Below are 27,233 nucleotides of genomic sequence, written 5' to 3'. Positions count from 1 at the left end.
TTAAAATAAAATTAGGTACAGATTCCGTCCTTGAACTTCGTAAAGTCTGATATACAAGTTATGATATTGGAATGATTAGGATGTTTGATACATTTGATATGTCTTATTAGCATATGAAACACTCAATAATAACATAGTATATGAACAACAACTCGATCAATGGAAGTGGCAAACAGCGACCCTTTTCTATAAATCTTTATAATGTCGGAAGGCGAATACGGAAGATGAAAAAAGTCCGCAGCATAAGGTTGTAAAATAAAGTTATATCCAAACAGACTTTACATATATATAAAGATATAAAAGTAAAATAACAAAAATACATAATTCACAGGAAAATTAAAAACGCAAAGCCTCTTGCCTAAAGGCAAAATCAACAGCTCAAACACATCAAACGAATGGGAAGCAACATATTCCTGACTTAGAACATGTATCATATGCAACGATATCAATATAATTTTCTTTGCTGCAAAATCAGTAGTACATAAAAACAAAAATGGCAACGTCAATACAGTTAACATCACGTCACTTATATATTTTAAAAAATAATAATGTTCAGGAAAATGGCAGTTGTTATCTAATAGTTTGTTTATGTGTGCGTTGCATTGTCGTTTGTTTTTTGTTGCACTCCAGTGTTTGTGTTGTTACATTGTTTACCTCTTATAATTGACCTTTTTCCCTCAGTTTTAATTTGTAGCCCGGATTTGTTTTCTCTTAATGAATTTATGACTTTCTAACAGCGGTATACTACTGTTGCCTTATTGGACATATCTTTATAAATTTGAAATACAGCTGACTGATACATGACATGTACATATACATATTGTACTCCCACTCTGTTGGTTTTGATTAAACCTTTTGATAAAAATAACGCTTTCATTTTTTCCTAGTTAAACGTAATGCGCACCGACAGACTTCTAATAATATTTTTTATCAGATATAAATTAAAGAAAAGGGTTTGCAATAATTATTATGGGGTCAGGTTTCGTATTGTTCCGTATTTATTTAAATTTATCATTTCGAAAAATCAAGAAACAAAATGACAAATACGATTGTCATTTTAAAAAATTCTATTTTTGACATTAAAATTATCTTAAACAAACTGTGTGGTCTGCTTTGGGTGCAATACTTTTTTTTCTAAATTCCATATTACTTTGATATCATTTTAACATTTTCTATGTGAAAAGATAAAACAAGCCCCATGTATTCTTTTGAATACAGTTTACTTTAATATTTGATATCCACTTGAAATTACACAAAAGCCATACTCTTTTTGTAAATTGAAAGGAATGAAACGGTGTTATGTTGTGATCACTGGGACACTAGCATTCAATCTTTCAATTAATAAGCAACACTGAGGCTGTAAAATATTAAACATACATGCTGTCCAATTATTTTTTCTAATATTCGTGTACATCATCTACCAACATAAATGTTTTCCTTCTTGTGAAACTGATACAAAATAAAATTTAAAAAACCCTATATAATAACCAAATTTTAACGATCATTTTCAATATGGGGAATCGCCTGTACCACGTCAGAAATATCACAGCTGCAGGTGCGGATCAATCCTTTTTAAAATTGGGTTCCAACCAGTGTCCCCTTTCAAAAGCATTGATTGACAAAAAGGTGTGGTTGAAACCCCGGATCTCTTTTGACCCGCCATCGAGTTTTTTTTTTTTACATTGGTCTGACGTGTTTGAGTTTTTGATTTTGCCGATTGTTAATGTACTGTCCGGTTTGAATTTTCCTTGGAGCTCGGTATTTTTGTGTTTTGTTATCTTACTTTTGAATTACATAAGTCAAAAATTCTAATATCATTTTTGTTGTTGAAAGGGTATAAGTTTTCACTTTTATTGTTTTTGTATAAATATATACAATGACCATTGTAAAGTTTAATGATAATAATCAAAATGAGACTGGGAATTGTGTAGAAATCAAAATGTAAATTTGATTGTTTCTAGACAAATACACAACTGTGTATGAGTAAGTATGATTTGAAAATAATAAGTAGTATTCCAATGTCTTTTAAACCTTTATATTCTCTATAACGAAAGAAGGATACACATTTATGTATTTGATGGTATTTTGAGGGAGTAAAGTCTTATTAAGATTTTTAATTTGTTTTTAACTCTACATTTGTTTTCAACCATAAAAAGCTCGAGACTATATAATTTAATTTAAAGAATACATAAAATTGAATTATATTTGATGTTTTGGACTTAAGAATTTTTTGTTCAGAATTTCCTGACTTTGTAGTGAGTTAAAGTGTATTTGGAATAGAGGATTTTAAGTACAAGTGGTAACACTTGAACACACGATATAGTCACCCTTTTGAACTGTTGCTGGTGGTCTCTCTCTGATGTTTTTACAAACCTTTTGGTAAAAAAATTGATAACACTTAAACCACGCCTACTTCACTTTTATGTGTGCCAAAGAGTAGAAAAGAAGAGCAATTGAAATTGTATTTTGTAAAGAGCAAAAGGGATACCCTGTATTACACACTGATAATTGATATATCAATACAAAACACTTTCTTTATTCTCTTTAAAACTATTTTTACAAATATGGGTCACAGACCCTACAATTTCGATGACAACATTATTATAAGTAATTAAAACTTAAAAGGAAGTATGGCTTGTTATTTTGAATCTTGAATACTGGTTATATCTTACAAAATAATAAATATAGATGAAAAAGCAAATATTGATTTAATCCATTACACCCGTTACTTTACTTCGTAAAAAGTATTTTAAAAACACAAGTCTTTCTGTACACAGAAAATCACATATTGAAAAAGTGTATTGACTAATTTTTTAAGGTAATAAACCAATAAGCTGAATACTTAAACATGGACACCATGCCATCAAGTATACCTATACATGTCAGTAAATGTATTTATTTTGTTAAAGTAGTATTTACTGATGTTCAACAGTAAAAGTATGTACATTAAAAAAGATTTTTACACTAACATAAAGGCGGAAAACTTGAAACTGGTATCAATTAAAGACTACATATGTGTTGAATTGACTTTAAATTTTACATGTGTTTTAACTTTTGATTTTGTCTTTTGATTAGGGACTTTCCGTTTTGAATTTTCTTTCGGAGTTCAGATTATTGTGACTTTACTTTTTAAAAGCTTTGTAGGAGGTTGTATACATTTTGCCCGGATACTCATTGTTTTCATGACTTTCAAGACTTTCATTTTCTTAAATCTCTTGTTTTTATCATTATTTGAAAAACAATAACATCTAAGATGTCAACAGTATCAGAATGAAGATCTCTTCCAACTTTTGTTTCCCTTTCGTATATTGGGTTACTAGTTTTCGTCGCCTGTAGTGTATGTTATAACTGACACAAAGCAGACGCACTTGATGGTCTATTAATCAACATAATTAATCAGCAGATTGTTATCAAGACATCATGTCAATAGAATGTAATTTTAAAGATAAAAACTAATTTTTAACTGTAGTTTTTATCTTTCTAAAGTCTACTTTAAGAAAGGTTTCTATTTATAGTTTTAAAATTTGTATGTTTAAAATCTAAAATCTGATAGGGTTCAATATATTTGTAATTTTAATATAGGGAAGAAGATCAGAATAAAAAACCCAGTTATTATAATGATAAAATCAACCCTAAAATAATAGTTATTTATATACATGGAATAGGGAAAGGGAGAGAAATATAAGGTATTGATATCAAACAGTATATATTTCCTTCTTAAAGATTGAGTGTAAACAAAGGTCTAACCTCTCCTTTGTTCATCATTTTTATATATTTTTTGTAATTGCATAAATCTTAATTGAAAATACGGGGTTTGGCGTATCATAATAATTTAACCGTTTCATATATAGATATATAACGTCGTGACTCCATGAATTGGGATACAAAGAATTTCTATTACTTCATTTTACAATCATTTTTGAAAACCGCAGATTACAACCCAGTTCTTTCTTATGTATAATTAAGCTTTGCTCTGACTTTGTGTTTGGAAAACCAGCATTTGACTTGTCGTATTAGGAGGAGGAAGATCTGTAGCAGATGGTTTCGAGTTATCAGATGTCTAATTGTTAACTGTACAAGATAAAGTCTTCATACATAAAAAATGGTATAATTTTCATATCAAATATCGTTAAATATGTTGGTTTGCGAATATGAGATTGAAAAAAAATGGGCAATCCGGGGGAAATATATATTCACTCTCGTTTTTATCTTTGAGGATTATAATTCCATATGCTGTTGCTAAAGAATAACAAACTTACCCCAAGATTTGCAAAGGACTTTCTTTGAACTTTCAAAGTCTGATGACAAAATTTGAACACAAAATTGCATGAAAGTATATTGGATATCAAACATTGAAAAGAGAGTTACACTGACGGGGGGAAAAGACAACAGTAGTATACCGCTGTTCGAAAGTCATAACTCGATAGAGAGAAAACAAATTCGGATTACAAACTAAAACTGAGGACAACACATCAACAATAAGAGGAAACCAACGAAACAACAGAAACCCCGAAGTGAACAAAAAAAAACAACAACCAACAACAACAATGCAACACACAGAAGCGAAATACAAGATATCAACTGCCGTTTGAAATATCATTTTCATTTGTTAGAAAAAATTGATCTAAAAATTATATTCATAATAAAGTTGCCAATAAGACAACAGCGAACACATGAACTATCAACTAAAAGGCTGTGTACGGCTTTCAACACTGCACACAATGCACACGGTATAGTTCACTTTAAAGGCTTCCGGCAATAGTAATGATTGAATATATCAACAATTTTTTATTTTTTGTATGTCGAACTTAAATATAAAAGAAATCTGCTAAAATCAGACAAGAGTTATTGATGGGGCAGCTATTTAAAAAGTTGATAAGCATTGACGTAGAAGATATAAAAGATATTGGGTCGGTCAATAATTTTTTAAAGAAAATGTTAGCGTCTTATGTGTCATATTGTCAAGCTGTTGGCATGCTACTTTTTTCAGTTTAAATTATAATTTTTATCTAAACTTGTCTTCTGATTTAAGAAATGATTTGCATTGTTGCATTATTTACCCAATAAAATAATATTTACTATTTAGATAGTAGCCTACTGTTAGCGGATCAATAAACACAAGGCTGCATATGGACAATGTAAGTCGGTCAACACACATATGGTTGGGAACATATTATTTTTGGTCTTCGATTCATCAAAATGATTTTTGAACATAATGATAAATCATTTACCTTTTCGATTCGAGTCTTTTGTAGACGAAGACGAAATGCGAGTCTGGCGTACATAATTATATCTTATTAGTTTTATCTAAAGTTAAATATGATATGAATTCTGAACGGACTGTTTTGAAAGACAAAAGTCAAAGATTGGTTGAGAGTTTTCTTCGAATCGTATCATGAATTAACAGTAATTAAATACCTATTAAAGCTTGGACGTTCGCTCACAGTAAACAAATGACAAATTGTTCGTACTGTTGAAGGTGATGACGAAAGATTATTTCGTATATTGTTCTCAATTTTAATTTAATGAATAAAGCGTTACTAAGTCATATGCACAATGTTAATTTAAGGTTTAACAGTTTTATGTTCTATCAATACATGGCCAAAACATTTAACAAATATTTTCATTCTAGTTCACTGGTTTTCATATATCAATCTGATCATGGTGTCTTTTGAGTAATCAATTCTGCGTTTAAAAGTTGATGAAAAGCGTTTCACTATGTCATTCGATACAAGTGAGTAAACGAACAGTTATTTGATATCTTAAGCTCACAGAACGCCTTTCATTCAAGACACGACTAGACTATTCAATCGAACTTCAATAATGACATTTCCATGTTGAAATATGCTTTCATTATTTTTGTATACATGTATCATATAGCAAAACAGCGAGTATATATCATTGTGTTGTTAGCATGTGTTATTATGGTACTTTCTGTTCTTTATTGATATTGATTAAAAGAAGAATAATGTCCACATTTTAATTGGATTAAAAATTGTAAGTTAAGGTGTCATTTCGCAGCAACATGCTTTTTAGCATAAAACATTGCTATTTAGCGAGTAGTTAATGTCTGTTAAATTTACAATGGTACCAGTGGAATACACACAATAGATAATAATGCAATTTTCCTGTGATCGAATGTCTAAAAACTTCGGTATAAATTGTAAAACAAGTAAGTCTACTGAAAATTGAGTAAATAATGGTCGTAATTCTGATCCATTTAACCGGAACCTTTGATACTAAAAGTAAACTTTGTTCAATTATAACAAACTTTGAAACCATTTATCGGTGATTTCTCATAATTGTAATATACAATATGTTTCAGATAAATAAATACGTGTTTTCGTACATATCTTATGTTGTAGTTGTACTTTTATTTTTTAAGTGAAAATAGACATTAGGAACTCCTTTAACATTCTTTTAAATTGCAATAAGACAAACTAGGTATAAATTGAATTAATGAAAGACTTTTGACGCTATTTCTATTACGATTTAGAAGTTGATAACCTGAAAATTGACACTCGGATAAGATAGGCAAATGATTCTTTATTAGATTGTAAATGAACGTCGGGTATGTCTATCCGCTGTCAGTTAAACCCTAGATAATATATGCAAATTTGTGAATATTTATTGCATGTTCAATCATAGTGACGTAGAGCTTTGTCATTTGTGATGATATTAGTAATGAGAATTTAATATCGTTCCGCACTTTCATAATTTTATGATTTTTTGTAAATTGTATGGAATTAATTATGATGTATGAAATCAGTTCCATCAACTATGATATGATTAACGATGTGGTATTGTCATTATTAAGAGCAATCTATCCTGTCAGAAGTCAAATTTCAAACAATATAAACGTTTATTTTTTTTCAAATTAACTTCGTAATTGGACAATGGAAGGCGCAAGATACATTAGCATATTCAAATGTTAAACAAGAACAATTTATGGAAGTTGTTTTTTAGAGTTGAATCCCCAATAATTATTAAAAATATAGTTTTTAATTGAAAACGATATAAGCACACATTTCCCTTCTTACCAAGCATGGAGGTTGCCTCAATCCGATTTCGCACGTTTTGTTTTGATCTTTTTTCAAAACTCTAATGTCATACACTTTTGTATGTTTTTTTTCTACTGATGAATCTTATAAAAACGAAACGAACGTTTGGCGTAGTAAAATATAAGGCTAAATGACTTTAACTATAGATTGCAAACTCATTCAGGCAGAGATATTTTGTGGTGCTTCCTCCAAGTATACTGATTTCTAAAAGATTCTTCCAATGGTGTGCCTTAATACCAATTATCAATCACTTAAGGCAAAATATTAAAAGAAAAAAATATGGTCTGGAAATCTTAATGTCAATTAAAAATCAAAAAGGTAATTTACAATGTCAATTTCAGTCGTTCTACCTCAAAACTGTTGGAGTATTATTTGTGTCAAAGCTTATCACATCACTGCTGTTAATAAAGATCATATGGTAAAATGAGGACGTAAACAAACATGATTGAAAAGCTGACCTGGCCTAGAGAACCGGATAAGTCAAATAAAAGAACTTAGCGATTTAGATATTCGAAGACGTATCATTAGGTAGTAGGATCCTTATTATAACTCGCAATTTAAAATAAAAACTTTTTACATTAAACACATTAAATGAAATGGAACTGTTAACGTTTTCTAATTGTAGCGTTTCTTCGTTGATTTGAGTTGAAAATTTTATGTATAAAAACAAAAATTTGATAATCAGAGAAATTAAATTAAGTGCTTGTTAAAATTGTGATAAAATTTCACTTAATAGTTTATTGAAATTAAAAAGCTATTTTTTTTTAGAACGGCAAAACCTTATAGTGCCATCAATCATTGAATGTATTCTATCCAGGCGATATCTTTATGGTGAATACAGCCCATCTATGTTTGAAGTGCGGATTTAAATGACAATTTTAGTATAAAGTAATGAAATAAATCTGTCACTGGCGTTACATAATATGACAGAGACCAGTTACTAAAGAACTTTGATCATTGGAATAAAACGTCAACTAAAAGGCAATCATATTTAACAAAACATCTCAGTTTTTAGTTATTGAAATGATATTGATTTTTGTTTCATGGTTTTGCAGAATTTTAGAAGTTCGAACATATAAATCAAGCAATTATCATCCTACAATTTGTTGAACGGCCATTAAATATTAGAACACCAACAGGCAGAATTATTATCAGATAATTCGAACAAACAGATAAATACGCTTTTTTGCAAACAATTATATTTTATGGATAAATATGGTAACATAATTTTTATAATTAATGATGTAATACAGCAGTAAATAAACGACTGCTATTGACATATCATTACATAACAATATGACGCTTGAACATAGAATTAGAATTGACATTGCAGTGCTTTTAAGTAATATAAGTCAGAACAAAAATATAATATATATATATTTTAAAGTGAACTCCTGTATATTTAGCATTTCATTTTAACACTTATTCTTCACTATTTTATTCTCATGCCTTGAACACAGATAAAAATTTGTTTTCTGACTATGATGTATATAGCGTTGGTATAATTAACCAAATATTTAAATGGCATATACAACAAGCCATAACACAAATGTAATGTATCTTGCTCTCCAAATACTTTAATATTCATAGGAATTAATTTTGGGTTTCAATGTGTTGAATATTGTTTTTACTGGAAACGATAAACATATTAGTTCAAAGGAGTAAAAGCTTCCAAAAAGAAGTATCAAATAATTAATGTTATATTTTTTTTTTATTCCTTAATTTTTCTTAGGTTTAAAAAACACCATTAGTTCTAAGTTTTCCTGATATTGATCAAGAATGTAATTGATACGAATACGATAATTCACTAAAGGCAAATTCGCTGCATGTGTGCACTGGCTGTGAATGCGCTGTCCTAACTATAAATTATCATAAACATTCTAACATTCTCTCTAAAAAAAACAATCTTAGAGAAATATTTGCGAAACATAGATTCCAAATTATTTAGGCAAAACTGTCATTGAAAGGATTTTGTTGATATGTTAAGCGATTGTAATTGGATCGCTACCTATCCATTTTCCATGACTATCGCTACTTGTAGCACTAATTATTCCCGACAAAGTTTAATCTTATGATAGTATGAAAGGAAGTGTTTTTTATGCACGCAAAATTGTATGCTTAATAACTCAGTTGAATATATTTAAATTTTTATCAATTCTGAAAATTACTTGTCGTATTATTGTTTTCACCTCTAAACTTGACCAACGCAAGGTTAACTTATACATATTTACTCTATCATTTTTTATTATTATAATCCCTTTATTAAACACAAGCGGAAGTTATTAACTGTTAGTTATCACATTGGAAATTATCATGCACTTTTGATAAAGAGACAGAAAGGGAAAGGTAAAAATAATTGAAAAGTAATTATCTGTAATTAATATGTTTTTGAAGTTGTTTTTTAGTACTCTGAATGTTTGACAAATAAAGGCAACAGTAGTATACCGCTGTTCGAAATTCATAAATCGATTGAGAACCGATCCGGGTTTCAAACTAAAACTGAGGGAAACACATCAAATATAAGAGGAGAACTACGACACAACAGAAAGACAATACTAAAATGTAACACACACAGAAACGAACTATAATGTAACAATGGCCATTTTCTTAACTTGGTACAGGACATTTTAAGATAAAAATGGTGGGTTGAACCTGGTTTTGAGAAACGTTTTCAAATCTTAGTATCTATGATGAGTTTATTTTAAGACGTTGTTACTCAGTATCTAAATTTATTGACAATTTGAAATATTCCAAAAGAGTACATATACGCATATATTTATAGAGCCATTTATTTCTTATGTCATTTATTGGTCTATAAAGACACTACAAGATTTAAATCAAGATAAATTATGGCGGCCAACGTTTAGTTGAAATGTTTATAATTAAATGGTTGCAATTTTTTACGTTAGGTCTTAACAAAAATGTTAGCAATATTTGATAATGCATTACCCCCCTTTTTAAAATTATAATAGGACAGTTTTTTGTTCAAAGCACACGTATAAGACTTACCAGACAGATGACATTTTTATTTCAATTGAGGAAAAGAATTAAAACAAAAACTGTTTTTCGATTTCAAAGAATACAAACACTTATAGGTTTTGCTTTTAAAAAGTTTTTTAGTTTTATGGCAAGCAACACCATAATAAATGTCTCTTTTAAATATAGCGTCGTACAAAATACAAAGAAAATGACCTGCAATTGAACCGATTGTTTTAACAAAGAGTGCTAAATTGAAACAATCAGTTGATTTCAATACCTTTCCTTTTAAAGTTGAAAACAACGATTTACTTGTGATATTTCAGGCAAAGTTGAATTTTGAAAATTTGGTTTATCTTGTTATGCCTTTTAAAGTTCTGATGTCTTACATATAACATTTAAAAATTATTACAAAAAACTTACTCTAAAAAAAGAGGAGAAATCGATAAAAACTGTTAAATCTGGAGTAGGATCTGTCTACCCTTTAAGAACACATGGGTTACCGACGTATGGTTTTCCAGGACGCTCATATCCCAAAACAATGACTGTCAAGGATGTGTAACTACTGCTTTATGATCCAAATTATCCCAAAAACAAACAAATGACACAAGTTTTAAATACAAGTTATGGGTTGAAAAATAAGTAGCTTCGGAAACGTATAAACCCGATGATAATTAATTCAAGGGTAAGATTTCAGACTATTATCGCTAAAACTCAAATTGTCAAATATTTTATAAATAAAGTTTGCTACACATGTGGTTGACAATCGTATATTTTGTAACGACTGAAGTATAAAAGTAAAATTGTAACTAGTACCTTTGAGAATATAGTCGACTACGACTGCGTCTTCTTCTTTGCACGCTATAGCATCCAGTGTCAATGACGTCATGGGATAATTCGTCAAATATTCCGGCATATTATCGGCTGCTGTTGAAAAGAAAACATTTAAATACAATGTGGGAAATTGGTCAATTCTTGTCTTTTTATTGACTTTGAAAGGTGCTAATTTGTTAAACGAATTTTTTGAAACGTGTGATATAGACATACGATCTCCCATAGTCACCCGAGCTATCAAGGGAGTTTTAACTGATGCAAATTTTAGCGTCTAAAAGAGTTGCAATGTGGTACGCTAGACGATGGGTCGAAACAAAATTCTGCATTTTCATTTTTCTCAAATAACTGTTTTTATGTAGTCTTTGTTTGTGTTATAGAAGTTTTAGATTATAAAGTGACCGTTAGAAAAAAAATCACTGCTTTTATTAACTGATATTATTTGACCGATTTTCGCTTGAAAATAAATTTAAAGTCTTATATGAATGTAAAAATGCCAAGTGGTGGTAACTGGTCCTATTTATTTTCTTCATCCATTATTGTCCCAGATTGTGGAAGATTACTATAATTTGTTTGTTTCGAACTATTTATAGACGTAGAATTACTGTTATTTTTAAAAGTTAAGCTGATGAATATGTTAAGTTGAATAAAATAATTTTGTCCATATATAAAAATATACAATTGTTATGATTTTATATCATGTGATATCAAATGATATGTGGGGTTTACCTCAAGGAGACAGTTACTAAATGAAATTAACAAGTAAACGACATTTAAATGGGCAACACGCATACTTTAACAATATAAAGGTGTCTATACCATTGGTCAAACACTTAATTGTCTTAGGTATAGAAAAATTGAATTCTACTAATTTCTAAAATGTATCCAGAAACAAACAACATTAAAATATAAAATAAGACAGCAGCTGACAAATTTTTTGATTATGACAAATAGGCCTACATAGATATGTAGGTCTAACCGTATTAGATTTTAATATCGCAATCCTTAAATTATCTAAATAACAAAATATTGACACAAAAAAAAATACAATGAAAATAAATAAAGAATTACACTCATCACTATAATAACGTTATAAAAGGTATCGAAATTACAAGTACCAAAAAATTCAATAAACAGTATTGTTATTATATAGCGTAGAGCTATAATGAATCGTAAGTTCCATAACTTTTTGAAATTGTAAGTTTTTCAAGATAAGTATCTTTAATAGACGGCTATTGAACATTATATAATATATCTAAAAATGAACAATAACTGAAACATATACACTAAATGTATTTTGATAGTAATAATTAAATGTACATTTTATATTGTATTCCGCTATACTTATGTGCATATCAGTCAGTGTTTCGTCTATATGAGAAGGGTTGTCACTTTAATTAAACTTATCCTAGATACCATGCAAGCTTTACATTTTGTATGCCAAATACGCGTTTCTTCTACACAAGACGCATTGGTGACGCTCGAATATAAAAAGAATAAAAGGTCAAATAAAATTCGGATAGGTTTTGTCAAACTCTGATGAGGTTAGCTATTTAGGAGGTGGAATATCCTTCTTATTTCGGAAAGTTTTGTAAACTGAGTTTACATTTCATATTTAGAAGATAATGAAATAACGCAAATAACTGATTTTTATTTCAAGATAACGTGGTTATAGTATAAGACCAATTTCAACACCCAATCTCTAGCGACCGAAACTATCTAATGTGCATGAACAAAAATCAAAAGATGTCCATTATATGTATTTGAATTCATTATACATATAGACACACACACTATTAAGTGATATTTGCAAATATGATATAAACGTGATACACAAGTTGTCATTGCTTTACATTAAATTTAAAAGAAGATTATACAAACAGAAAATGAATAATACAAACTACCAATACATGATGTAAGGCACAACAAGTTGTTTTAAATGTTAGTACAATGAAAATAATACTTTTGTCTCAAACGTTTCAACACTTATTCAACTTTATATCTTTATGTGGTTTTTTTTTAAATCATGATTTGTATATTCCAAATGAATAAACGAGGCTTGAACATCATTAAACTTCCATTGCTGTAAATTTGATAATATCTTAATATTATTATTAAAAAATGATTTTATTTCGAAAAGGAGTTCATTTAACTTATATTATACGCTAAGATTGAAGTTATCGTTTCTAAAAATAACACCTCAAATACAATAAACAAACACCAATTCAACGATATTGCAAAAAGTAACATGACTACTTACTTATTCTAGAGGCTCAAACTAGAACCTCGTGTCGTTGAGTGATATTTAATTTTTACGCAAATACGTTTTGTAAATACTGATTGTAATTTTATCCAATGAAAACATGGTGACTATTCAATACAAGATATTGACAAAACAGAACAAAAGTGACATCAATCTGTGCCCACCCCTCACATCATCTAAAGATATGCTTCACCGAGTTTTTCTACAAGTTGACAAAATGAATCGTTTGAAATGATATGCCAGTGATGACATGGGTAATTGAGTGTTAACGTTCAGTCAATGCACATTTAAAGCTTTAAACTTCAACCATAACATACCTTATAAGACGAGCGACACTCTCTTTTCTCTTTCTATTCATTATTTAATTTCACAATTTAAAGGGTAATGGTTTTATAGAAGTCTTATTTATTCTATTGAAGCTAATTAAATCATCTTTAACGAAGCAAATCTTCATATAGTTTGTTAAAAATTTTTGTTATCTCACCCAGAAGTTCAGTCGTTACTGATGTTATTTTTTTTCTGAATAATAATCATTTACAAACATTAATGGTCATTAATATGAACGTAAAATACTAATTTCTGATTTTTTTAAATTAAAGAAGCCTGAATTTCATTTTTAAGTTGTTTTATTTATTTCTTTGATGTATGTGCTTGTATTTTGTATGTATTTACCTCTTCTTTCACATGTCAATGTGACGGAGTGTTTTTGAAATAAAGCATATTGTACTATTGTACTAAGGACAACAACATATTGAAACAAAATGGGTAAGAAATATCAGGTCAGTTTTGACCCACAAAATAGATCATATAAAACTATATGATTTATAATCTATGAAGTTGAAAAAAAATATTTTCTCTTTTCACTTGATTGATACCAGAAAACACTAAATACATTAAAGTAATAAAAAAGTAGAATAACAAAAATACGAATGAAAAACAACTGTCTTATTTCTGACTTTGTACAGGCATTTATGCAGAAAATGATATATTAAACTCAGTTTAAGTTTAAAGGCAACGAATTAATGGAGGAATTCAGGGGAATTTTGTAAAAATCACCAGAACAATGCAAGACTTAAAACATATATATCTTCATAACTCGACCCAGTCTTACTGTTTACTTAATCTTTCGCTGCCAAAATACCAGGTGTATGATAAATTCACACGACTGCAATCTGCAAGTTGCATACTCTGTAAAGTTAAAGGGCATTAAAACCAATAAAAAAATATATTTGTCAAACTTAACTTATCAAAACATTGGAGTAGAAAAAGGTACTGTTCCGAATGATTGTAAAATTTGCAACAAATGATTGCATCACCGATGTAAATATTATTTTCATTAATGCAAGGGTTGATGTTTATATTTATGACACATACAATATACTGACGTTAAATATAAATGACAAAGTAATGATGAACATGAAAAGCACATACATAATTAATATATAAAATGATATCATAACCATAGTGATGTAAAGTAGAAAAACGCGGAAACAGTTTATTTTATTTCTTAATATATTTAATATTTTTGTCGATATACTGGTGTGCGTTTTGTTTCTGTCGGTTTTGTATTAAAAAAAACCAAAGGTAGGATTTTTTTTTATGATGACCGTCAACATTGTTTTCAAATACCCTAAAAAATGAAATGATTGTTTTCATTAAAAGAATTATTATTTAGGATCTTTTTTTAAACCGAATAAAGTCATACTAGTACTTTTTTTTACAGCAACATAGTATCTACGGCTAGCGATTTGGTATTTATTTGCCAAATTATATATTTAAAAAAAAGGAACTTGTTGTACACAATTCATGTCCTTATATTGGTCACATGCTTTTATCATGACTTCGTTTTTAATTTGGATTGAGTTATTGTGCTTTCAAAGGGACAAGGGGCTCTCATATTTTTCACTCTAGTAGTTCTAATAGGAAGATATTAAAGTTTCCAAATTGTATTTGATATTGTAGTTAATATATAGTTGTCGTACGGAAATGCAAGTGTATTGACAGTCACAAAAGGAAAGAGTTATGGCTGCTGTTTATTTTTATCTAATTCTTATCAATATAGAAATATTTTGTTGTTTACATTTTCAACAATTAGTGAGAGAACCAATTCAAACTAGCTTAAACTGTTACTGTTACTATACGATCAATTTGATATACAACCGCTGTTAGTGTTAGTACGGTCTGGAACTAGCATATTTGTTTTTCGTTCATTTTTTTTTATATAAAATAAGGCCGTTAGTTTTCTCGTTTGAATTGTTTTACATTGTCATATCGGGGACTTTTATAGCTGACTATACGGAATGGGATTTGCTCATTGTTGAAGACCGTACGGTGACCTATAGTTGTTAATGTCTCTGTCATTTTGGTCACTTGTGGACAGTTGTCTCATTGGCAATCATACCACATCTTTTTTTTAATATTTCAGTAATGCTTGTAGTCCTTTGTTAATTAATGTATCATCGGACTCGGACTTCTTTTGAACTGAATTTTACTGTGCGCATCGTAGTGTGTTCGGTTTTTCTACAATGGCTAGTGGTATAGTGGAAGGATTGAGATTTTAAAAAAAACACATGTTTAACCCCGCCGCATTTTTGCGCCTGGAAAAAGTCAGGAGCCTCTGGCCTTTGTTAGTCTTGTATGATTTTTAATTTTAATTTCTTGTGTATATTTCGGAGTTTAGTAAATCGGCAATTATCACTGAACTAGTATAGATTTTTGTTTAGGGGTCAACTAAAGAACGCCTGCGGGTGCGGGAGTTTCTTGCTACATTGAAGACCCATTGTTGGACTTCGGCTGTTGTCTGCTCTTTGGTCGGGTTTTTCATTTCAATTCTCAATTTTATGACTCCTAACATACTTCAAAGCCAAATAAATTAAAAAACATTACACATAAAGTGTTTGTCTCCCTGTAAAAGCAAAATTTCAGGGCGTAAAATTCTACAATGATTTGATGAATAAAATGATTCTGGTGACTGTTTTGGGCAAAGATGGAATCATGTTTTTAAAGGAAAAAAGCAAACTTCATCATGATACGACAGACGGACTTGCGTTAAACTTCGTCACCGAATCTCAATACCCTAGAAATGTTCAATTAATCGCAGCAATCAGGTTTTGCTTTCCACGTTTTAATTTATCATAAGATTCGTACCTTCTTACATCATTACCAATACGAATGTTGCAATGCTGCTGTCTGTCATATTTGTTTTTATTTAAAAGTTTTACGCAAGTTCATGTTCCCTTAAAACATATTTGTTGTCATGCCGGTATTAGTTTTGCTCTGTTTTGAAGATTATAAGGAGACCTATACATTCTAACATCAACGTCAATTTGTTGTCCAGTAGTTGGTTGTCTCATCAGAAATCGCACAAAGGCAAACAAATCATGAAGATAATTTTTAAATGAATGTCGATATCTACATCAACAACAGGTGAACAAGGAGAAATTAAATTTGTTATAAAGACACCTGTATCAGATGTACATTTGGTACAAAATCAAAAGATATTGTCGAAATCGACAAATGTATCAGAAGACCGTAGTGCAAAAGCAGTAACAATACAAATCAATTAAAAATTTAAAAAGTTTCGTTTGAAATCGTACAACTTATGCTAAGTTTTACACTGCTAAATATCACAATAAAAATTAAGAACATAAAATCTAGAAGATGAAATGAAATCAGAAACACATTTCTTGGAAATGTTATTGTCGATATGAAATCGTAATCGTGTCGACAAAGGAGTAGGTTCACTAAGACCCTTTTTTTGCCCCAAAATATAGCAGTTTTAGAAAAATTTTAAAATGTAATCTTTAACCTATATTTTCGAAAGTAAAATGCTTCTGCTACATAAATATGAGCTGTTTTTTACGAAACAATGCACAAATATCGCGTTCTAGCATCATTAAGTCATGCTAAATTACTGAAATCTTCAAAATTTCAGCACTTTGGTAATTTTTAGACAGTTTCCGTCTAAAATGAAAGTGGCCGCATTCGTGTTAATTCATAATATTGAAATGTAAGTTGTATTTGAGGATAATACAAAACATATATAAATGTTGAGGATGAACACGGATGCGGCCACATTCATTTTTGACAAAAACCATCTGAAAAGTGACGTTTATTGGCATATTTGATAGATTTTTCATATTTAAGCTTGAATCAGAGCGTTTTTAATGACTAAATCAGTTAAAATCTTTCACATAAACTAATCGAATCAATTGTAATAGAGACTTAAGTGTTTAAAAAGTGTCCAAAAACTTTCGTTAGATAAACCTGAAATTTGAGGCCAAAATCGGCCCTTACCGGACCTACTCCTTTGTCTTTGATCGGGATAGTATAAACTCATTAAAAGGAATGAAAAATAAGTTAAGGATAGTTTTTAAGCAGAAGAAAAACAGAGCGCTCAATTTAGAAATGTGAAGAAAAGAGGGACGAAAGATACCAAAGGGACAGTCAACATTTATATGTTTCTACCTTAGTAATGTTGAAGTCGTCATAACGTGCATAAATCGTTCTTGTAAATGATTAAAACACCAATTCAAAAAAAAGTAACTGAGTTACTGGTATTAAATGTATACGAACTTCAATATATAAATTGGATACTACTTAGTTATTTTTTAGTTATTCCCCAAAAAACTATTTTCAATTCCAAACCTTCATTTATGGAAATATATTCGGATTAAAGAATTAACGTGTACCCAAGGTTTATAAATTGTGTAATGTCTTATGGTTAGAGAAGAGATATTGCAATAAAGAAATTTATATGAAAATATCAACGGATTCTAACAAGGATAGTAGAATGGCGTCCTGAGCAAAGCCAGAATTGCTGATCATTACAGAGCATCTAAGTTCACATTTTTTTTTATCGCAATTCATTTTGATATATATATTTTATCTGTTTGATAAAATGTTACTTGTTGATGATGCAGACGATGATTACGATGGCTAGCTATGAAACCTGGTTTAATCTATTGGTGTATACAAAAAGAAATGCCTGTCCCAACTCAGGAATATGGCGGTTGGTTTCAATTCGTTTGATATATATTTGAGCATTTGATTTTACTATTTGATAAGGAACTTTCCGTTTTGAATTTCCTTGGAGTTCGGTATTGTTTTGATATTGCGTTTTTCTGTATTCGTCTCTGTATTCGTCCACTGCTGGTGGACATTTCGTCCCCGAGGGTATCACCAGCCCAGTACTCAACATTTCGGTGTTAACATGAATATCAATAATGTGGTCATTTTTATAAATTTCCTGTATACAAAACCTTGAAATTTTTGAAAAACGAAGGATTTTCTTATCCCAGGCATCGATTACCTTAGCCGTATTAGGTACAACTAAATTTTGAATCCTCAATGCTCTTAAACTTTCTTCTTGTTTGGCTTTATACATATTTTGATATGAGCGTCACTGATGAGTCTTATGTAGACGAAACGCGCGTCTGGCATACTAAATTACAATCCTGGTACCTTTGATAACTATTTCGTTAAGCCATAATGAATATTTAACTATAAATTCAAAACATTCAGAACATAAACTAATATATTCAGTATATATGTAGGACTCACATCTATGGCGGGTTCCTAATCTATGGCAAATGTGACGTTAAAAACGCCAAACAACTCAAATATATGGCAAATCTTTGTTTTCTTCAAATCTATGGCAGATCTGGAAGAAAGAGTATCATAAAACTTCACTATTGAATAACGCCATATTACATCTTCGTCACCGCTAACGATGTTGGAAATCTTAGATTTAAACACCATTCAAGATGAAGGTATTTCACTGACAAAAATTTGCGGGTAGTTTAAAGGAAGATGTGACCAACTATAACGAAGAGGCCATAGATTTGAAAAACAACATAAATCCGCCATAGATTAGGAAATTACAAAACTTGCCATAGATTAGGTTGTAAATAGTTATCAATGGTACCAGGATTATAATTTAGTACGTCAGACGCGCGTTATGTCTACATAAGACTCATTAGTGACGCTCATATCGAAATATTTATAAAGCCAAACAAGTACAAATCTGCCATAGATTTGGGATGGCATGACGTCACATTTACCATAGATTAGGAATATGCCATAGATTTGGAACCCATCATAGATTTGAGTTCTACATATATACCAGGATTAAACTTTTGTACAACCGAGATTCGTTCCGTACACAAAAGAACTCATCATTCAAGCTCGAATAAAAAAGATGCAAAAGTACGAAGATGAATAGCACCGTAGAGCTAAAATTTCGAAAAATGTTGTCTATTAAAGACAAGGCAATCTGTTCCTTGGGTAGAAAATCTTTATTTTTTCGAAAAAAATAATTTATAGATATCTAGATTAGATACCAGTGCTAACAATCATATCCACAAAGGTTTAAAACTAGATTAGAACAAGAACTATTATCAGGGACTTTCCGTTTTGAATGTTTCTCAGAGATCAGTATTTTTTGCGATTTTACTTTAGTAAAAAAACACACTGTAAGAACCTTATACATATAACACTATTTATCTTACAATAATTGAGATTAGCTAAATAAAGGCAACAGTAGTATACCACTGTTCAAACTCATAAAATCCATGGACAAAAAACAAAATCGGGGTAAAAAACTAAATTTGAGGGAAACGCATTAAGTATAAGAGGAGAACAACGACACAACACTACAATGTAACACACACAGAAACAGACCAAGCATCAGACAAAATCCCACGAGAATAACAAATATAACATCAAAACCAAATACATGAATTTGGGATAGATAAGTACCGTGACACGTCTGATCGCAATGTGAATTTACACTGAAAAATAAGAGAAAACAAACGACGCAACGTTAAAATGTAACACACACGGAAACGAACTATAATATAACAATGGCCATATTCCTGACTTGGTACAGGACATTTTTAAAGGAAAAAATGGTGGGTTGAACCTGTTTTTGTGGCATGCCAAACCTTCCTCTTTTATAGCCATGTGAAATATAACATTAAAATGACAAGTCAACACCACAGGACTACAATATAAATAAATTGGAGAACACAATTGACAAAGAAATACACGAACAACAGCCAACAAAAGGCAACAAGTTCAAAATTTTAATACGCCAGAAGTGCATTTTGTCCACACAAGATCTACTAGTGACGCCCAGATACAAAAGTTTAAAGCCGAAACAAGCACAAAGTCGAACAGCATCGAGGACCAAAAGTTGTGCCAAAAACGGCCAGGGTTTTCTGTTAGTTACCAGAACATCCCTATTATTTAGAATAATTTATACTTTTGCAAACAGTAAATTTATAAAATTATTATACAAAAGATGTACATGATAAAACTGAAGTATTAACTAATTACAGGAAACAACTGAAATATATTATATAACCAGACATTTGCAACAAAATGTAGACACATCTGAATAAGTTTAAACCTCAACGCCAAGTGACGTCATATTTGAAATTGTAAAAAATGACAAAAAAATGACGTCATTTGAACACATTCTGAAACTTCAAATTAAAAAAAAGATGATTTTACAAAGAAAAGATTAAACAAATCAAATGGAAGTTTTTATGTGAATTTATTTGCTATACTATGGTTACTTATTTATTTGTACTAGTTCGCTGCAAGGTATCCATACCATGGTCTTCAATTAAATGTAAGAAAACATTTGATTTGTCCATTCATAAATCGAGGAATATTTACAATTATTACAAACAAATTTAGAGAAACAAATCGCACTCAATGAATTCATACCAATGCACCTTGAGGTATGTTAAGAGGTTTGATAATTGACAGGAGTTATTATATAAACTAATCAAATTCTAATTCTGATATGAATTAAGAAGTGGACCACAAAGTTCAAAGTAAAAACATAAGGACTAAGATGGTAAGGCTTTCCTGTTAGTTGTGTTTATTTTCTTTAGAGATCTGAACATCTTGTCACGATTGTAATAAATCAATTTCTAATTAAACTATCATTGTATCAAAATTGCCTTTTTAAAAAGTAATATCATTGTGCACCATTGGTGCAAATTTTGCACCTTTTCATACAAATATAAGAACTTTAAATCATAAATCTGTCCACTTTGAATATAGTCAGTAGGTATCATCGAGTTTGATCTAGTCAATCGTAGTTCAACGAAATGGTTTTACGGACATCCAACGTTTATTTTCTTACGATCAAAGCATTTTATCCCGAATAATATGGCATTCATGATAAAAATAAGGTTTTCAGTGCAGTATCCAAGGCTTTTTTATTTGTAGAAATTTATTTGCAAGTCATGTTCAAACGAAGAGGTTGGTTCACTGATAAATATTCTGTTTTCGAATCCCAAATAATTTGAATAAATAGTGTTGTTGTTTGGACTGTTTTGCACTTAATGAATTTTAATGAAAAAAACAACAATAAAGGAAAAAGGAAGAAAACATATACTAACATTACGGTATGCACTTGTACACTGGTTTTTTTCAAAGCCGTTTCATTCATTTGAAACTATAAATAATATATGACAGAGAGATGAAATATACAGGGACAGTCAAACGCATTAGTAGAAAAAATTTACAATGCATTGGCAAAAAAGAAAAAAAAAACACGATCAAAAGACAATCAGCATTAAACAAAACACATAATAGAAATCTAAAGACTGGAAACACGAAATCTACAAAAACATCGGGAGTGATCCAAGGATTTCCGCAATGGTAACCAGATTCCGCTCCATATGTGGAACCCGTTGTGATGTAGTGAGGATTATGGTTACGACAATTGGTAAATATCCGTCGCTATAGGGGAGAATATTCCATAGCGGACAACCAACTCCTGATGGTGCACTGAATATAAAGAGTAAAATACAGTATAAACAAACAGAGAAAAACGAGTAATATCAAATAAACATAAAATGATAGTAAAATCGTTAAAAAAATACAAAATTTCTCTTCTTTTGTACAGAACCACATTGCCACAATCCATAACTATTACCATTCGATTATTGTTGTTTAGAAATTTCTTACAGTCCAAATTTCGAACTATGTTAAGGTGTAGGTAGCAGTGATATTCAGAATCAAATTGATATAAGAATCAGATCAGAAATAAAGCTATTACGAATTGGATGACCGATACGATTTGTCAGGGTCTTCAAACACTAGCCAGATTTTTTTAGGTCTCAGAAATGTAGATGTAAGTGTAGTCGTATGCTCTCTAATTGTGCAGATAATGTGTTCTACTTTATGAGATTTTAAAATTGGTTAACAAACCTTAATTTGATTTAAATCAGGAAAAGTAAACAATGATGTATTTAAACTATTTTCATAAAATCGAGCCCAAAAAGGCATTTTGACTTAGGCTGCTAGCAATATAAAACCTTTGTATTACAAGACTGATTCTTACAAGTTTCAAAAGCTCACATCTCATAGCAAAGTCAAGGCGGAATGAGACGCCAACACCAATATATCTTATTTACAACGTTTATCTTATATCTTATTTTGTAACAATATGTTCAAGTGCAAAGGGATTTTTTTTTATTTTGAAACATATCAGAACAAGTTAGCGATGATTTGTCGAAATACAAAAGTAAGGAAAAAATTTAATCTATAATTGAAGCATTATAATTTCCTTTTTGAACCGTTTGTTGAAAAATAACTTTTAAATTATTTGGTAAACAAAGCCGAAAATATAACATTTAAAAAGATTTGTGACATATGTAAAAGTTAGATTGATATGAATACAACTATGTCTAATCGGGATAAAATTTAAATAGAATTGAAAGTAGAAAAGATTGTTATCATGTAGAAATTATTTATCGCGCGGACATCTTATCTCGATCAAGTGAAAAGTGTCTGATGTTTGCAGAGATAACTTGTGGCAGCGTGTGCCACTTTTCTTAATGATATTTGGGTGGTACACATCGAAAGTGCGGTATTTTATCTAAACATTTTATTTTCTGTTTTTGTTGAAATTATGGGATGATTTAATGCAAGTTTTAAATTGTTGATAAATCCATATGTTTATCGAACACAATTCAACAATAAAAATTTATTGGTATACAATTATCAAGATAAGTAGCTCGCTTTGCGGAACTACGAGGAAAATTCAAAAAGGAAAGTCCTTAATCAAATGCAAAAAATTAAAAGTTTAAATACACCATACGAATGGAAAACATAGAGGGACGAAAGATACCAAAGGGACAGTCAAACTCATAAATCTAAAACAAACTGACAACGCCAACTGTCATATGCCTGACTTGGTACAGACATTTTCGTGTGTAGAAAAAGTGGATAAAACATGGTTTTAAAGCTAGCGAAACCTCTCACTTGTATAACAGTCGAATCAAATTCCATTAAAATGTAATTAATGTGTGAACAAAACAAAATGAACTTATTGGTAAAAATGTCTAAAATAAGAGTACAGCAGTCAACATTGTGTTATAATCTTAAACACTATAAAAAAAATCAAGTTGTTCGTACTTTGAAACTGAAGATGATCTACACATAAAAGTTTTATATGGATATGAGTTATTTCACACTTGTAATATTTATTGAAATAGATAGACTTAAACGAAGGTCATTTGCAGCGACAAAACTTTTTTTCTTTATATATAATATTATTTTATCTCATTCTCATTTTTTTTAAATCGATATCGACACAAGCATCTTTAGACTTGTTTTTTTGTTTGTTTCGTCATTTCAATGTGATATGATATGTATTGTTTTCTGCGTCTTGTCAAGTGTGTTTTAATGTTATCCTCTACAGGTATGTCGTACCTTCAATCCACTTCCCTTTTCATGAAAGTGACCTACCGAAAAGACTATTTACCAAGTTTGTAAAAACATGAGAAACACGACGGGTGCCACACGTGGAGCAAGATCTGTTTACCGTTCCGGAGCACCTGAGATCACCCCTAGTTTTTGGTGGGGTTCGTGTTGTTTAGTCTGTAGTGTTCCTTGTTGTGTCGTCTGTACTATTATTTGTCTGTTTGTTCTTTTTCTTTTTTATCAGTTGTCAGTTTATTTTCGATCTATGAGTTTGACTCTCCTTCTGGTATTTTTCGTCCCCTCTTTCACATAAGATAGTTTTGTCTAATCTGTTAATGTCCCAGTTGATCTCTCGTGCTCCTAATATATGATATCTAAAGGAAGCTAAAAGTATCACACACTCAATCGAGTTATTAGATTTGAGCATCATCATTAAACTACTGTTGCTAAAATGTATCTTAACAGTATCCTTTATTACTACATATAGTTCAATGAAACAAATGTTATAGCCTGCACTACATGTATTGTATATGTAAACTTAACTTGCAAAAGCTTAAGAAAGAAACATCAAGTCAACCCATGAGCAATATAACCACGGCGAGAAAATAAAATGGTATAGAATTACTACATATGAACTCAGAAATTTAAACAGCCCGTCTCGTTCATTTTTCTTCTACAAATGTTGACTTTAATTTTAAATTGTAAAGCTCTGATCTAACTTGCAAAATCTCACACTTTTCCTCCTTTGCTACATTTAAATTTTCAGAATAAGTAATTTGGACTACATTTTAAAATGGGTACTCGAGGCATCTCTTCGTCTACAACATATGCCCCCTGTGGAGTTTGTGACACTTTTAAAATTTCTTTTGATATAATCTTAAAACGAGACGATAACTTTGGCTTAACTTTTTTCTATCAGATAAAAAAAGCCACAATTAATTACAGCTGGAGACTTCCATGTCAATTGCTTAACTTTTGTTTGATTCTTCCTCGGTTGAGTAATGCCTGATATAATTGATGTACTTACTAATTAAAACCATCAATATTTACATTGAGGGATTTTTAAACTGTCGAAATTAACAAATGTACCGCTATTTAAGTGAAGAAACGGAAAAGGATAGAAATTTAAAAGGTTTACTACACTGATTTGAAAAGTTTAATGTAAGACTACAGTAAGTTGTTAATACTTTTAAGATATAAGAACATCTTCGAATATCTACAGCATTTAAAGTAGTATGGGAGTCTAAATTAAAAATGATAGAATTTGTTCATATTTTGCTTAATATAGCTTATATTGTGTGTGATATGTTCAAAAATATAATAAAATGATAGGTCACTGAGCATTTTCTCAGGCTACAGGTTGTGAAAAATGACATATTTTGTATGGAGTATACAAGAAAAAAAAACATTATTTAATTAGAAGCTAAACTAAATGATATAATTGTAAAATAAAATAAGAGAAGATAGCTTTTATGAAATGCTTTGAGGATATCAAAAGAAAAGATGTGGTCATCTTGCATTTTTTCGACTTAAATATAAAATAGCAAAATTGCATGTAGATTCCTTCAGAAATGCACTATTTCGGAGTAGTCTTCCTTTAAAATACTAATTTTAAAAACATTAACAATCAAGTAAAAATAATGTACGCTTGTAAAAGTATTATAATTGATAATGATTTTTTTTCTTTTAAATGAAAATTCAGATCAGTTATCTACATTTCTCATCAAATTTTGCTAGTTTGATTGAAAATCTAGACCTTATGTTCTCTGTTATTTACAAACCAAGATGACGAAAGACACCCATACCATCCTAATAGACAGATTGAAGATATTACCAGGATATTCATAGTCATAAGTTGATAGAAACTGATAATGCCATGATGGAAAAAACGTGCTAAACTAATGATTAATGTGAAAAGACCAGCATACAATACACAAAATAATAAACACAAAAATGAGCAGCAAAATTGTGGTGATCTTATATAACATGCATTTATACTCTTAGTATATGTTTATAGTCCTTAATGCGATTTGAGCACCAATGACCAGTCTACGTACGAAAAGTAAAAGAAAAACAAGAACACAAGCTATAGGGAAGCAAAATAGAAACAGGCAATCAATATACATAGTTTCACAAATGCACATTCTTCAAATGTATTTGCATATATATAATACAATGAAAATTAGGCGATGTCTTATAATTGCACGTCTGCCATTTGCGTAGAAACTTTACGTTTAGAATTTTCCCCAGTATTTTTATTATATTTACAACAAAGACCACAGAAGTTTACACACATCATTTCAGATCAACGTGTTACCTTCAGCATTAAATAAAGGCAACAATAGTATACCGCTGTTCGAAGTTCATAAATCAATTGAGAAAAAAGCAAAAATACCCTATAGTTTATTGAAAGCTGAAAAATTCCGATGGGCAAAACACTAAAGCGGTTTCAAAGAAAGCTAATAATTTTATTGCTTTTAACAAAAATCAATTATGACAGAAAGCAACCAACAAGAAGCATGGACTACAAGCTACTTTGGAGACACGTTATGAGAGCGGCGGGGTAATAAATGTCTGTAAGAGCCCAAACAACCCAAACATATGATGTACTTATATCATAACAATTCAAAAAAACTGGTAAACTGATATTATCCAATATTTAGGAAGCACGACTGAAAACAAATGTCTATTTCTAAAATAAGAAAAAAAAACATGATCTTTTTGTAAATTAAAGGGATTTTTTTTTCCATCACAGTTTTCAAAATGAGTTACGTTAGTCGTAATCTAATAATAAACTTTAACCAAATATTTTGTTCATGTTACCTCATCCTTTTGAAGAAATTGACAGCTGGTTTAAAATTGAAGCAGATTGTTTTGTCAAATTAGATAAGTCAGTTTAACAGCATTGTTAACGACTATTTATCACACTGAAAAACTTTTGTAATTTTCAAATGCCAACACATTCTTCAAAATGTATAAGATTTTTTCAATCAAGGTTGCTTTTTTATTACACGTGATAATTCATAGTTATCTCGAACATTTTCTAGGGTTTTTATCAAATAAGAATATATTCTACAAATAATTCAAATATCGACAGACAACAAGGAGGCCAAATAATCAACAAATCAAATAACATAGAAAATGGAGCTTGCGCAACACAATTCAAACCATATTCAGGGGGTAAAATTTCAAAAGCTAAACAACGTGTAATAGTCATGTGCAACCCTAAGATACAAATTTATAAAACTTCGGTAGTCTTATGACAACAGATACAGAAGACCATTATAGACGAGAAGTAACCATTTAACTTGAAAACGTATCCATTTATTAACAGTTTGTGCATTCATTCCGTAAATAAACTCTTTGGACATAAA

At 30.1% G+C, this 27,233-nt stretch overlaps 1 protein-coding gene across 1 annotated transcript in view; it reads right to left on the bottom strand.

Annotated features, from left to right (window-relative positions):
* Positions 1-13,325, bottom strand: part of LOC139511251 (nuclear receptor subfamily 5 group A member 2-like) — a 32,404-nt gene extending 19,079 nt beyond the window's left edge. Inside the window, exons 1-2 of the mRNA XM_071297852.1 lie at positions 13,129-13,325; positions 10,854-10,964 (exon numbers count right to left, since the gene is read on the bottom strand). Of these exons, the coding sequence (XP_071153953.1) occupies positions 10,854-10,953 (100 nt within the window). The 5' untranslated portion in view covers positions 10,954-10,964; positions 13,129-13,325. The remainder of the gene's footprint in view (positions 1-10,853; positions 10,965-13,128) is intronic.
* Positions 13,326-27,233: the final 13,908 nt, after the last annotated feature.

This window comes from Mytilus edulis, chromosome 2, assembly GCF_963676685.1.
Source record: "Mytilus edulis chromosome 2, xbMytEdul2.2, whole genome shotgun sequence".
NCBI lineage: Eukaryota > Metazoa > Mollusca > Bivalvia > Mytilida > Mytilidae > Mytilus > Mytilus edulis.
The sequence above is the reverse complement of the archived record's forward strand: the minus strand, read 5'-3'. Positions and strand labels throughout refer to the sequence as shown.